The 14,636-nt window shown below is 39.3% G+C and overlaps 1 protein-coding gene across 4 annotated transcripts in view; it reads right to left on the reverse strand.

The window, feature by feature from the left end:
• The window catches only part of rps6ka2 (ribosomal protein S6 kinase, polypeptide 2), a 426,863-nt gene extending 412,438 nt beyond the window's left edge, over positions 1-14,425 (reverse strand). For 2 of the 4 annotated variants that reach the window (XM_043696115.1, XM_043696114.1), the window contains exons 1-2: positions 14,299-14,424; positions 14,063-14,116 (exon numbers count right to left, since the gene is read on the reverse strand). In XM_043696115.1, the coding sequence (XP_043552050.1) occupies positions 14,063-14,116; positions 14,299-14,343 (99 nt within the window). In that variant the 5' untranslated portion in view covers positions 14,344-14,424. Of the gene's footprint in view, positions 1-14,062; positions 14,117-14,298 lie in introns of all 4 variants that reach the window. The other 2 variants (XM_043696117.1, XM_043696119.1) reach the window with 2 other exon arrangements.
• Between the last annotated feature and the right edge of the window lie 211 nt (positions 14,426-14,636).

Here is a 14,636-nt window from a genome sequence, read left to right on the forward strand (position 1 = left end):
CCTGTCTATATATCTGATGAAGGGCTTTTGCCCGAAATGTCGATTTTACTGCTCCTCGGATGCTGCCTGAACTGCTGTGCTCTTCCAGCAACACTAATCCAAAATCTGGTTTCCAGCATCTGCAGTCATTGTTTTTACCTATGTTCTCAGGAATAACCACCCTAAGTACAGCTGTAATGCTACCCTTATCAAAAATGGCACTCCCCCTACTCTCTTATTTCCCTTTTTGTCCTTCCTAAAGCATTTCTATTATGGGACATTAAGCTGCCAGTCCTGTCCATTCCTAAGACATGTCTCTGTAATTGCTATGATATCCCAGTCCCATGTTCCTCACCCTGCCCTGAGATCATCTATCTTCCCTGTTAGGCCTCTTGCATTCACCATTTTGGACCAAGAACGGGTAGATCAGGGTCCTTTCTAGATGGGTATTAAGTTAAATATGCTGGATGTCCAAACAGTCTTTGGGATTCAGGTGCAAAGGTTTTTAAAATACCATGAACAGGTGAAGAAAATAAGCAAGAAATCTAATGGAACACTAGCCTTTATATCTGGAAGACTTGAGTACAAGGTTGCAGACGTTATGTTGCACTTATACAAAGTTCTGGTTAGACCCCACTTGGAGTACTGTGAGCAGATCTGGGCACCAAACCTTAGAAAATATGCGTTGGCACTGGGGGGAGTAGAACACAGGGTTACAAAAACGATACTGGGACTTCAGAGGATAAGTTATGAGAAGAGATAATACCGATTAGGCCTAATTGAAGTCTTCAAGATATTAAAAGGAAAAGGCAGGGTAGATAATCTATTTCCACTTACTAGGGATTCTAGAACTAGGAGGAATAGTTTGAAAATTTGGGCTAGACTGTGAAGGAGAGATAGTAGGAAACACTGCTACACACTCAGGGCCATAGATGTTTAGATATCTCTTCCATAAATGGCAATGGAATGCTGATCAGTTGTTAATTTTACATCCAAGATAGATATATTTTTGTCAAGCAAAAGTACAAAGGGATATGGTGCAAAGGCAGGTACGTGGGGTTAGGCCACGGATCAGCCATGATCTCAATGAATGGTAGAATAAACTCAAGGGGCGGAATGGGTCACTCCTGTTCCAAAATTCCCATGTTCCAAAAATATTCTGATCAATCTTTCTTACATGCAAACTGGATCATAATGTACCAAATCAAATGTCAGCATCATCAGCTTTCATAAAAAAAATCTATAAAGCTTACAGCACGAAGGGTGACCATTCAGCCAGTCATACTTGTGCAAATTCTTTGAAAGGACAGTCAAGCTTCATCTCACATCCCTGCTTTTTAATCTGCAACATTGAAGTTTCTTATCCTCAAAAACATTTCCAATCCCTTTTAAACCTTAGTTATGGAATCAACTTTCACCACCTGTTCAGGAAGACAATTTCAGAACCTGCAAATTCTGAGTGAAGAAAGTCATCATGATTTCCCCACTAGATTATTATTCCAATAACTTTTAACCATACCCAGTATCAACTTCCAGTGGTATTGCTGTAAACCTGATTAGCATCATCTCTTGTTGCCAGTAATTGCCTCCCAAGATGGAGGTGAAGATCTTATCTTAAAATAATTAATGCTTTTCTCAGCATTAAATTGCTGCAGGGCCATAGGTTTGTGGACAGGTTCATCCACATAATGTTAGCTGAGGATAGGTTGAAAGGGTATGTCTTGGATCATGTGTAAAAGAACACCCAGCCCAAGAGTAATAGTGCTGGTAAGAAAAGTAGCTGTTATCATTGACATATTGGCTCTGATTAGAAACTAGATTTTCTTGCATAAAAATCTTAAAATAATTACTTGAGGTCATAATATGGCTCATTTACACTTGCCATATATGACATGGATTCCTACACAGAGATCTGTTGTGTGCAAGTATAAGGAATATGTTCAAATCTTGCATCTTTTTTCAGTTAACCTGGCACTTGGGAAGCTCAGGCTTCTTCATTGCTTTTATGTTAACATTTGAGCCAATCAGAATCAACTTGCCAAACAATCAGCACCCTTTTCTACTGTAATATTAATTGTTGCAATCATTCTGAAATTTTACATTTTTCCATTTGTCCTGAATTGCAAGTCAAACAGCTTTAACAATATGTCTCTCTTTTCAGCAATATTCTAGACTTCAATAAATTCTGCACACATTCCAGACATCAACAGATTACAAGCCTTTGAACAAGGAGCAAGATGAGACCATTTAACCCCTCAAGTCTGCTCCACCATTTCATAAGATCACAACTGATCTTAATGCAATCTCAAATCCACATTGCCAACTTCTCCTGATAACATTTCATCCCCTTGCTGAACAGGAAACTGTGTACTTCTGCCTTAAGATATTCAAAGACTCAGCTTCCACAGCCTTTTCACAAATAAAGTTCCAAAGAATCATGATTCTCTGACAGACAAAAACAAATGCCTCATCCCTGCTCTAAATAAGGGACTCTTTACTTTTAAACAGTGACCCCTTGTTTGAGAATCTCCCAGAAGATGAAATATATTCTCTGTATTTTACCTGACAAGATTCCTCAGGAAGTTGTATGTTTCAGTTAATTCGCCTCTTATTCTTTCAAACTCCAATCCCATACTGTCTGACCTTGCTTCCAAAGAAAATTCTCCCATTCCAGCTTTTGGAGTTATTCTCGGTGTTCCAGCTTCATAGACTAGCTGGGCTTTTCCTCACTATCATGATCTTCAGCATTTATACATATGATACCCACCCATTATAATCCCTAAACAGATAATTAATATTCTCCATTCAGCCACACCTAGAATTCTCCACAATAATCTGTGTAGTGAAATCCTTCCTAAGATTCAGCAGCTTTGTTGTTCATGAGCACTAAAGAAACCATGGATTATTCAACCAGAGTGATAAATGTTGTGTTCTGTGACATTAAAATGGGTATTAGACTGAATAAACGCTGTTATATTCAGTGGCTGCCTTCTACTATGGTAGATAGTAATCAATAAGCTAACTATAAGACTCATTGCCAGTTATGACTCTAATCACACCTTCAAACTTTCCAACTGCTTTTTTTGTGATGTAATAGCTAATTTAATATCCTCGTAGAGATCACAAATCAGGACAGTTTATTTTTGTTAAAATGATTCAAATTCTGTTTTGCATCAGAGATCTGACACATTGATAATCTCACTATGTAACTTGGCATTCAAAAATGTAACAAGGTTGTCACTTGTTTACTTGCTCTAAAAAATTGGGCACTACATTATTCAGAAAGCGGTGCAAAATTAGAATATGCTATGACATGGTTGATGCAATCAGCAAAGACATTTCAAAGGAATATCAAAATAAGTACCCAAGGGAAAAAGGAAGGGATTACCTGCAGATTGGATTACCTGAAGCAGGAATCGAAGGAAACTCATGCACACCATGAACACCAGTATTTAACTGTTAGGTAAACTGACCTCTTCCTGTGTTTCTTCCTGGTTTGAATTATGTTTTATTAAATTTTGTTCCTTAAAATCAAAATTTGCAATAATTATAAGCAACTTTTTCATGTAGGAAGATAACTTCTAAGAGGCGAGGAAACTCTCAGTGGGTTCCCTACATTCATGTGAAAATATAAATAACACTGTGATCATGCAATATCAGAATAGATGATCCTGCCAAAGATGAGTAAATAATTTGTTCTGCTATGCTGCTGACAAGCCTTAGATAACTGTGACACTAATACCCTGCAACAGGATACAACGGCATAGGAACAGCTTTTCAGCCCTTCCAGCCTGACATGGTGGTGCATTATATTTTTTATTTAAACTTATATAACACAACATATATAGAAAAACATAAAATAATATTATGAATGTGGTGGGATGGAAGTAGAGGAGTACATTCACAACCAAATTACTCAAACACTGAATAGAGTTGTAATAATGATGAACTCCAATTGTCCAAATATTATTGTGATAGTCACAGTGTAAAAGGCTGAAAGGATGAAGAAATTCTGAGAGAAGTACATCACTGATCAGTAAATCTATGGCTTGGGAGTAGAAAACTGTGGTCTGTCTCATTTGAGAGAATGGTGTGGGACAAGTAGAGCATGTTTCAGTGGAGAGAAATGGGAAATAGTGATCACAATATCATTAGATTTTCAGTGTTATGGAAATGTCCAAAGAACAATCAAATGTAAATGTACACAGCTGGAGGAGAGAAAATTTCAGTGCTATGAAAGTGATTTTGCATTCAAACCAATTTATATATCATTGAAAATGTATTATTTTGTCAACTAGCAAAATCATATGACTTTTAAAATGTAATACTTAAAATATTTTTCAATACGAAAGTTACTTGAAATGGACCATATCTTCTGCTAGGAGCTGCCAAGAACTGGATGTTGGAACCATGTGGTTGTCATGGCAAGATGCCTTCACCTGAATTGCCTGGAAATTGAAATTTCCTAAGTGATTGGAACCTACAAAATTCCCAACTCCGAATTAGAGTCAGCAACTTCAGAGGGTCCTGACAAATACTTACCTGAATGCTTAGCCAGGTAATGTCAGAGGAATCAAAACCTGTTGTAAATAACTATAGAACTGATCTCCCAGACACAACATTGCCTCTCCCCATCAAACCTCCTTGACATCCCATGGAAATCTGACCCTTCCCCCTGAACCAACACCCTACAGGCTCCCATACCCCTGACATCCCCCATCGTGATCCCTGACTTGCCCCCAATCGTCCATAACTCCACATCTTTCCAAACAGACTCTGGATCCTACTCTCAGACCTGACCACATCCATGCCATGAGAATATCCTGCAAAACACTAAGTGTTCCTGACATTGTCAGGACCCTGATGCAGAGACCATTTCTCAAAGAGTCTAAAGTGCATCAATATTTCTAGTAGCCAGCCAATGAGCAAGCTATTTCCACAATTACCATTTCAATTAGGTGCAGTAGGCAAGCTCCCAAGGCAATAGGCCCAGTAGAAAGACATTTAGTACTTGACAGACACTAATCATACCAGCAGAAACAAACACTACTGAAGCACAGTTTCATGGTTCCTGAAAATGGAAGAACTGCTGACAATTTTTTAAGATGTTCACAGACAGCCCTCACCTGGTCAATCAATGTAAAGGGAAAATATCTTCATAAGTCTGGTTTGCTGGAAAATCAACTTAGTGGGGAAGTCTGTCTAATGTTTGAAAAATCAACATGCTCAATCTACAATTGAACTGCACTTTAATTGGTCTATTTGGGCTATGTTGTGCTGTGACCTGTTTTGTAGTTTCTGACATGATGGTACTTAAACTAATGCATAGTGTAGTGATTATAATGAGATCAGCCAGGTTGACATAATAGAATATGAGTTCACTGATTGGGGCTGTTAATCTGGTCCAATCAGGAAGCCTTGGCTGACAGATAAGAACAGGCGTGTATTTCCTCCTCTAATTCTATTTTGATTTGATCCCTACCCTCCCCCTTCATTCCTTTTTTCCGTATAAGTATTGCCATTATCAAGCTTTGCTTTTTGCTGGTTCATCAACCACATGGGTGTTTCTCTGATGGTGGAAATTTTGAATAAGATTTTTGCATAATGGTATCTTTACTGAGTCACTGCACATATACAAATATAACACAGGTGTTGTGGGAAAAATATAAGTACTACTGCTGTGAAGAGAAAAGAATAGGAGAATTTGAGTTCCTGTTCACTCTGAGTGCCGGCTCTGAGGGAGTTGGATCAGTGACAAGGACTGTCAAAGTGTAAATAAAGGGTGACTTGATGAAGGGTTACCAGTCTCTGTGGAGTTATTTCAGTGGTAATGAAGGAAAAGCACACACCTGACAATATTTGCTCGAAACAGCCATCTTTGAGTTGAGATAAGCATTTCTGGCATCAACCCTTTATTCGGGAAGCTTGATTCATTTAATTCTGTTGAACAATGTGCCCACTGTGTGGAAAGAATGCTTTTTTTTTTTAGGTAAATGATGATGGAGCAGATAAAAAGCAATGAGTAATTCTCAATACAGCATGCTACTGTTTTTTTGGTTATTAGGAGACTTAAGTTTGCTGAGGTATCAGATGCTAAAATCTGTCAGATTTATTAAAGGAATATGATGACCCTAAGCCTCCTCCAATTTGGAGACATGATCAGTTTTATTCAACAATTCAAGAACAGGAGGAATCTGTATTGGGATTTTGATTAGGTTAAAATGATTAGCAGAAGCATGGGATTTTGATTTAACCATGAGTGCGATGCTGACAGACTGTTTGGTATGTTAAGATTAATGATATAACAATGCAAAGGCACCTGCAAAAAGCCAAAAGCACAGTTAGACTTCAAACAGGCGCTCAAATTGGCTTCATCATTGGAAAATGCCACCGGTGGAGCATATGAGTTTTGGGTATTCTAGTGGAAGTGGACATCCTCGCAGTCTGATGGAGTGAAGGCAATTGCATAACCTCACTCAGGAAACACACAGTCACAGAGTCATAAAGATGTACAGCATGGAAACAGACGCTTCAGTCCAACTCGTCCATGCCTGAGGCGAGAATTGAACCCAGGTCTCTGGTGCTGTGAGGCAGCAGTGCTAACCACTGTGCCACCGTGCCGCCCATAAACAGCCTCTGGGAGTTATTTCATACAGGATCAATGAAACATGATTTAGATTGGATAGTACTTAGACTTGAAGCTCCTTGAGTTTGCTCAATTTCAGACAAGTTGTACTTAAAAAATCTCATCTAACCTATCGAAAACTCAATCAAGTTCATAAAAGATAAAAAAAAACTGAAGTTAGAAAATGCTGAAGGAAATATTGAGTCACAATCAAAAGGAATGAGAACCTCTGAATCTCAGATTATCTACAAAATTAAGCCAACACTTCAATTTGTGATGGTCTCCCCTACATTGAGGAGACAGGACGCCAATTTGCGGAAGATTTCAGAAAACATCTCTGGGACACATGCACTAAGCAAGCCCACCGCCCTGTGGCCAAACACTTTAACTCCCCCAAAGACGTGCAGGTCCTGGGACTCCTCCACCGCAAACTCTAGCCACCTGACGCCTGGAGAAAGAATGCCTCATCTTCTGCTATCGGTCCCTCCAACCACACGGGATAAATGTTGTGTCCTACATGTCCATTCCCACCTATCCACTCCACCCTCCTCTCCAACCTATCACCTTCACCCACACCTTTATCTACCTATTGCACTCCCAGCTACCTTCCCCCCAATCCAACCCCACCTCCCATTTATCTCTCAGGCCCCTTGGGCCACCCCCTCATTCCTGATGAAGGGTTTATACTTGAAATGTCAATTCTCCTGCTCCTCGGATGCTGCCTGACCAGCTGTGCTTTTCCAGCACCACACTGTCCAACACTTCACTTACCAACTTTAGTGCTACTGGTAACATCCATTACAACAGCCTTAATGTTGAACGATCTATTCTACATGAACAATTCATAGACTGAGCTATATGTTTGTTTTTTTTCAAATTTTTATTCTTTGATCTTACCTCTTATTCCAATCAGTGTGAATGTATGTAAGTGTTATTAAATTATCTTGCTTTAGTAATTAATAAACTGTTCTTGTTAACTTAAGAAAACCTAGCTAAATTGACTCATTTTAAATGTAAATGAGTGTCTCCCTCTCTGTAACAGTGACCCCAAGTTTCTAGTTACTTGCCACTTCACCTTGCTCCCTGGCCAACCTTTCAGTCTCGGGTCTGCTGCAGTGCCCCAGTGACGCTCAGCATTAGCCGGAAGAACTGCATCTGATTTCCCATTTAGGGACCCTGCAGCCTTCAGGACTCAAATAAAGTTCAATAATTTTATAACCTGAATACCTTGATTGATGTCTTTTACCCACACTCTCCCCCAGACCCTCTGGAGATGAGCTACTTTCAGCACAGTCAACCTATTTTCACTGACTTAAGGTCCCAATTATCAGATTTTCTCCTCTGGGTTGCCATTTTCTATGCCTGACTGTCTTTTTCTCTGGCTGGCTCCATCTCCACCTATCTGCCTACTCTTTCCCCCGCTTCTTTTCATCAGCATATACGTATATAGTTGTTACTATCTGTACTATAAGTGAGTCCAAGCTCACTGTTCTCGAAACATTATCTCAACTTTCACTGAACAGATGCTGCCAGATCTGCTGAGTTTCTGTAGTAATTTCTGTTTTTATTAGAGAACTAGAGGACATGGTTGTCCACTGAATGGAAGGCCACACGACAAAAAAAAAGTATTTTTTGCAGCAAGAGGTCTGAATTTGAACTACACTGCCTGATAGGATTTTGGAGATAGATTCCGTACCTAAACTGCACAAGTGCAGAACTATGGAGAGAGGAAAGGGAGTGTAAACATTTGCAGAAAGTAGGCATGGACTCAACGTAACGGATGAAATCCTTCTGTGCAGCAACAATTCTATGACTCTATGACATCCCTGTCTGTTAATGCTTACTCATTTCTTTTTATCTCCAATAAAGTACTTGTGCCCACCGCAGAGATTGATAATCCCTGAGATTAATCATCTGTATTCATCTGAGCAGAGATTAGACAGGCTGCATCTTCTATGACACACTCTCCACTGAATGAATAATTAGAACTTGTTCTAGCTTACTGAAAGATCAATGAACAAAGAACACAAATTTATTTTAACTAGAAAAATAGTCAAAGGTGAGAGGCAAGGATCAAAACTAATTTAATAATTCTTTCAAAACTGTTCTATTTCCTGTGTTGCAAGATTTCACAGTTCCATACACTCCTGTGGTAAGGTTCTGGGCAAATACTGGTTACTTGCTCAAATAAATGGAGGGTCTATTCACTAGAGCTACTATTGCCATTTCAGCAGTTTGTACCTTACAAGAACAGGTGCATAGTTGATATAGAGAAAATTGGGAACGTACCCTTTGCAATTTCTCAGGTCGTAGCACTTTCATTTCTGACTCACAGGATTATGGGTTTGTATCAATTTTCAGAACTCAATCACAATTTTTTTGGCTGGCATTCCAGTGTAGTAATAAGGGACAACTGTAGTATTGGAGATTCTGCCTTTAGGGATGAGACTCTAAACTGAGGCCCTGTCAGTACTCTTGAGGGGCAAAATGCCATAACGTTATTTTAAAGAGACCAGAGAAATTATCTCCAGACCTGGCAAATATTTATCATATAAACAATACCACAAAAACAGATTATCTAATCATTATCACATTGTTTGAAGGAGTTTTCTGTGCATAAATTGTTTAAATTTTATACATCACAACTGAATCAATTCTCATTGATGGTAAAGTGCTTTGTAATGTGTGGTCAAAAAGTGCTACATAAATGCAAGACTATTGTTTCTTCACTACTGCGTTAAAAATCATGTGCTGTAGTGCATTTAGCAAACTATTTCATTCACAAGCTGCATTTAGACCTCAGATTTAACAAAGTACCTAGATGAACAACTAAGATAATTCTGCAAGCCATGTTCCATCATTGATTTTTATATCTTCTGCCCAAGGGAAACACAAATGGTGAAACAGCTCTGAAATTGTCACCGAGTTTACAATTTTGGACTGTTAGCAGTATTTCTTAAATAATCTCCTTTTAAGATTTTCCTACTTTATTTTCATCAAGTCATAAAGATTGACAGCACAGAGAAAGGCTCCATTGCATCTGCACTGGTCAAAACAACCATCTAACTTGTTTAATCCCATTTACCAGCACTCGGCCCATAGCCTTGAAAATCTTGGCATCACAAGTGCATCTAACTACTTCTTAAATGTTTTGAGGGTTTCTGCCTCCACCCCCACTACAAGCAATAAGTTCCAGATTCCCACCATCCTCTGGAAGATAAAGTTTTTTCTGATTTCGCCTTTGAACCTTCTGCCCCTTACCTTAATTTTTATTGATCCCTCCATTAAAAGAAAAAGTCCCTTCCTGTCTACCCTGTCCATGTTTCTCATAATTTCATATATCTCAATCATGTCTTCTCTTAACATTTAAGGAAAACAATGCCAGTCTATCCCATTTCTCTTCATTACTGTAAATCTTCAGCCCAGGCAACACCCTGGCAAATCTCTCACACCCTTTCCAATGCTATCATATCCTTCCTATAATGTGGATCTTAGAAATGGACAAAATTCTCTAGCTATGGCCTGATCAAAGTTCTATACAGTTCTAGCATAATTGCTTCACTCTGAAACATTATGCCTCAATTAATGAAGGCAAGTAACCCTTTCTTAACGTTTTATCTTTCTTAACTATTTTATCCATCTGCCCTAATACCTTAAGGGTCCAGTGTACTTGCACACCAATGTCTCTCTGATCCATAGTGGTTTGGAGGGTCCATTCATTCATCATCTATTCCCTTTTTCTGCCCAAGTGCATCACCTCTCATTTATCTGGGCTGAATTCCATTTGTCTCTGATCAGCCCCATCTGTATCCTCATGTAGTTTAAAGCTATCCTTGTCACTATTTACAACCCCAGCAACTTTTTGTATCATCTGTCAACTTCGTGATCAACCCTTCTACACTCAAGTCCAAATCAAATGTTTAAACCACAAAAAGCAAGGGCCCTGACATTAACCCATATGGGACCCCACTGGATACAGATTTCCAGTGGAAAAACTACCCCACAATTATTTCTGCCTGCTTCCTACCACTCAACCAATTGTGGATCCAATTTGCCAAATTTCCCACAGACTTTCACCTTTACCAATGTCCCATGCTGGACCTTAATAAAAGTCTTGCTGAAGTCCAAGCAGACTACGTCAAAACCATTGCGCTCAACTATACATCTGGTCACCTCTTTGAAAAATTCAATCAAGTTGGTCAGACATGAACTTTTAAGTTCCCCCTTTCATATTCTATACTCCTCTAGGGTTTCCACTGAAAACATGCTCTCTGTTCAAGTTGATAGGTTAATACTAGGCAAGGCACTTACACATCAGAGGAATCTAATTTTTGTGCATATAGGTTGGTTATAATATCTTTTGGATGCTTCAATACTACGAAATCCATGCCCAGTTTCTTATGTAATGGCAGATAACATTAGCATTGCTGTATCGGGTAAAATACCTGTTGAAGGCAAACCCACACCAGTGAACATATTGGGGTTACCAACTCAGAGTGAAGCTATTCCAGAAATGTTTCTTTCTCTGATCATGATGGTGTCATCAATTGATCTTTGAGCTGTCTTTCCAAATCTATGCACAATAATGCCTAAGGAGTGTACTTATTGCACTAATATTTATGCTTTAATAAACATACAATGGGTGAAGCAGAAGCACATCTGATTCCACCCCATTCATTTGCTATTTCTTCTGTGAACTATCCAGATGATTGGAACAATAGGAACCTCACACATTGGTCAGACCGACCAATCTGTTAATATCCTATGCTTTAGCATGACAGTGTCTAGTCAGCTTGGAGATGAATAACATCTCTCAATGAAACATATTTCAGATTTCAGGCCTTGTGACTTTTTTTTAATCAATTTTTCAAGCCCAGTCCCAATGGAGGCAGCAACACCTCTTTATCTCACAGGCAGTCAGTGGCAGTTGAAATGTGTTGCCAGTTGCTCCATTTCCTCCTTTATTCTCTCAATCCCATCAAGGTCACCTCAAGTTCTTTCTCGCAGCAGTATTGGTGGGGGAAAAAAACCCAGCAAGTGACAGTTGGCAGCAGCAATGCGCATGAGGAAAGTACACCTGCATTTGCACATGTGTGACCTCATTAATCAGGGTCTGACACCACACTGGTCCAGCATGAGAGTACTGACTGCAAAAACAAGTCACAGAAATGCAGTCTGAGCAGGCGGGAAAGTTGAATTACATAATGGAATCAGATAAATATTCAAATCTTCTTTAGGGAGTTTGATGGCGTTTCTGGTAAATGATCAGGTTTTCCAGGAACCAACCCATCCCTCTTTTCTGGGTCAGCAGGTTGAGTTTTGCTTTCTACAGAAGGTACAATTAATGTCTGACAATGTCACTATCGCCGTTTATCTGTTAAGTCTGGGTTCACGTGTTTCCTCCTTTCTCAATAATCACTCATTCCCCAGTCATCGTGAGTTGCTGTTCTCTACAACCCCATTTCCACCAACTAGTCGGGTAGCAATTCCCGTCGGTTTCAGGCAGACATTCGAGTTTCAGTCACTGAAATGCAGCTCATGGGTTTAAATCTCCTGAGTCCAGAGCATTGATGGATCCATTAGTTTGCTACTTGCCTCAACTCTGTACATCCCAATGTAAAACCAAGCCTATATGATACCAACTTCTTTCTTAGATATTTGACAGTAAACTGAACTCTTTAGCTATTTTTCAAAAGATTTTCTCCATAAAACAGCAATGGTAGGGTCCTGCAGCAGTTGTGATGCCTCAGACACGAATATGAGAAACAAAAATTGGGTGAGAATATTGTCAATTTATTTTGTACCTGCATTACATGTTTAATGGCAATGGTGCCTTGTCTTGCTAGTTTTTATTCTTGGATGACCATAGTTTCACAATTAAACCATTGCTTGTTCTTGTGCTAAACTGAAGGGTTTGTTATCCCTCAAACATGAAGTCATCTAAAAACATTATGTCACCTAAAAACAAGTTTTTAATTTATCAAGATAAGTATATCATCTTTCCAATCCTTTTAATCTTTTGTAAAATTCTGCACTATGGGCTTTGGTTCTTCCCAGAGTTTTTGAATATAAAGTAAAAGGACAATTGGTTTTTGATTTTAATGTCATGTGTATTTCACAAATAAGAATAAATACTGTGCAAAGCTTTCATTTATTGCCATGAAATGGCGCCATTTTGAATAATTTAAGAATAAGAAAAAAAGAGAAAGATATAGCTTGAAGAGAGCCAGCTCATTGCTGTCAATAATGCCTGTACCACTGTACCTCTGCCATCACTTCACCACTGCCTGCACTGGACCAACCAATCTCAAAGTCGCATCTCTTGTCCAGCTCATCAATATTGCTGTGATGCCTTCCTGACCCTGCTTCGCGGCCCTCTGTGTTGGACCCAACCAACAACAAAGTCGCCAATCCTCATGCTCCATCTTTTGCTGCTGGGTCTACCTCACTGCATTGTCTCTGCCGTCGCAGCAGCCACCGATTCCAGGTCCTGTACTTGGTGCAAAGTTTAAGCAGGGGCTCACTCTCCTCCATGCTGGGCTCACTCGAGATTCATTCCTGGGCCCGCTCAAGATCCTTGGTAGGCACTCCCAAGGTCAACACCCTGGGTCCAGCTCGAGACTGTTCAAGAGCTGTGCTCTGGGCTCTTACCACCATCAGTGCCATCCAAACTCAGGACAAGGTAAGTAAGTAAAGAAAAAGGGGAAAAAAAGCAACAAAAGTGGCCAGAGTGAACGAGCTCCTGCAGAGGAGCCCTACTCTCCTGCCATCTTGGACCAAAAGTTTACAACTCCCATTGTTTTATCGCCCATTAATGCATACACTGTGCATCAGTTTCTGGGTGAAAAAAAGGTTGTTAGCATTGGCTAAATCCTAGTATATAGCTATCAGCTGCACACACCAACACATCCTCACCACACACAAACCCCAGTTCAGTTAAAGAAGGATGCATCTTTATGTCTGTAAGGCCAATATATTATATTACTGTATCTATTGAGGACACAGAAACCTCTCTTGAACAAACTGTAATTTCTCCTTTTCAGTCTTATAAGATATCTTCAAAAACTAGAAACCATTTTGAGCTTTCAGAGAAGTGAAACAAGCATTGGAATAAGCTCATTTTGCCATCATGCTGTGACTTGAATAGCAAGTATAGCTCACTGTTACAATTTCAGAAAACATACTGCAAACCTTTGATTGGCAGCTCAAGTGGAAGAATGACTCGAGACAACTTTTACTCACATTTTACTGTATTTAGAAACTATCAAAATTATGTCTGAACTTCCACTGAATGTGGCTCACGCACAACATTCTGTAACATTGCCCCAATTTCTCATTTGCGTTTAAACAATGAAAGATGTCCAGCAATGGTTTAGATGCCACTGCACCTTAGCATTCTGCTACATCTTCTCTAGACAGCTAGAAGTGACACTTTAATGAACTAAAAAGGCATCTTACCTTCTCAAAGTGCTCATTTACAGAGAAGTTCTCATTGCATGGTGGTTCTTGATTCTGAGAAATTTATGAAAGAAAAGAAAAATATGTAGACCCTGCATACATTAAAAAAACTAATGACGATACCACAGGGGCCTGTACCATTATTTCCTTCATCCATAGGGCACTAGCTTGACAAACGTTTTTACCGAAATATACAAGGACTTTTTGATATATGTACACATGCCAGTTAAACTTACCACTCTTGCAGATTTTTTGTTACGAAAAATTAAAAGCCTCCACATTCTTTAAAAACAATAACTTTCCAACACAAGAAGGAACACAGAGTTTTTTCATCAAAAAGGAACTTGTTTGCCTTGCTGTGAAAACTATTACAGTCCGGCACAGGAAATTATGCAATTTCCAGCACAAGCCTCAAACTTCACATTGATAACATAGAACAAGGATTCTGGAAATGATAAAAGAAAGCAAGGTCGCCTATTCCTACACAAATATTGTTCCTTGCTTGAATATGATATATTTCCACTGTACTCTAATCACATACAGCCAGCAGTATATTGCTGGCACACCAACCTGT

The sequence above is a fragment of the Chiloscyllium plagiosum genome, chromosome 9 (assembly GCF_004010195.1).
Source record: "Chiloscyllium plagiosum isolate BGI_BamShark_2017 chromosome 9, ASM401019v2, whole genome shotgun sequence".
Classification (NCBI taxonomy): domain Eukaryota; kingdom Metazoa; phylum Chordata; class Chondrichthyes; order Orectolobiformes; family Hemiscylliidae; genus Chiloscyllium; species Chiloscyllium plagiosum.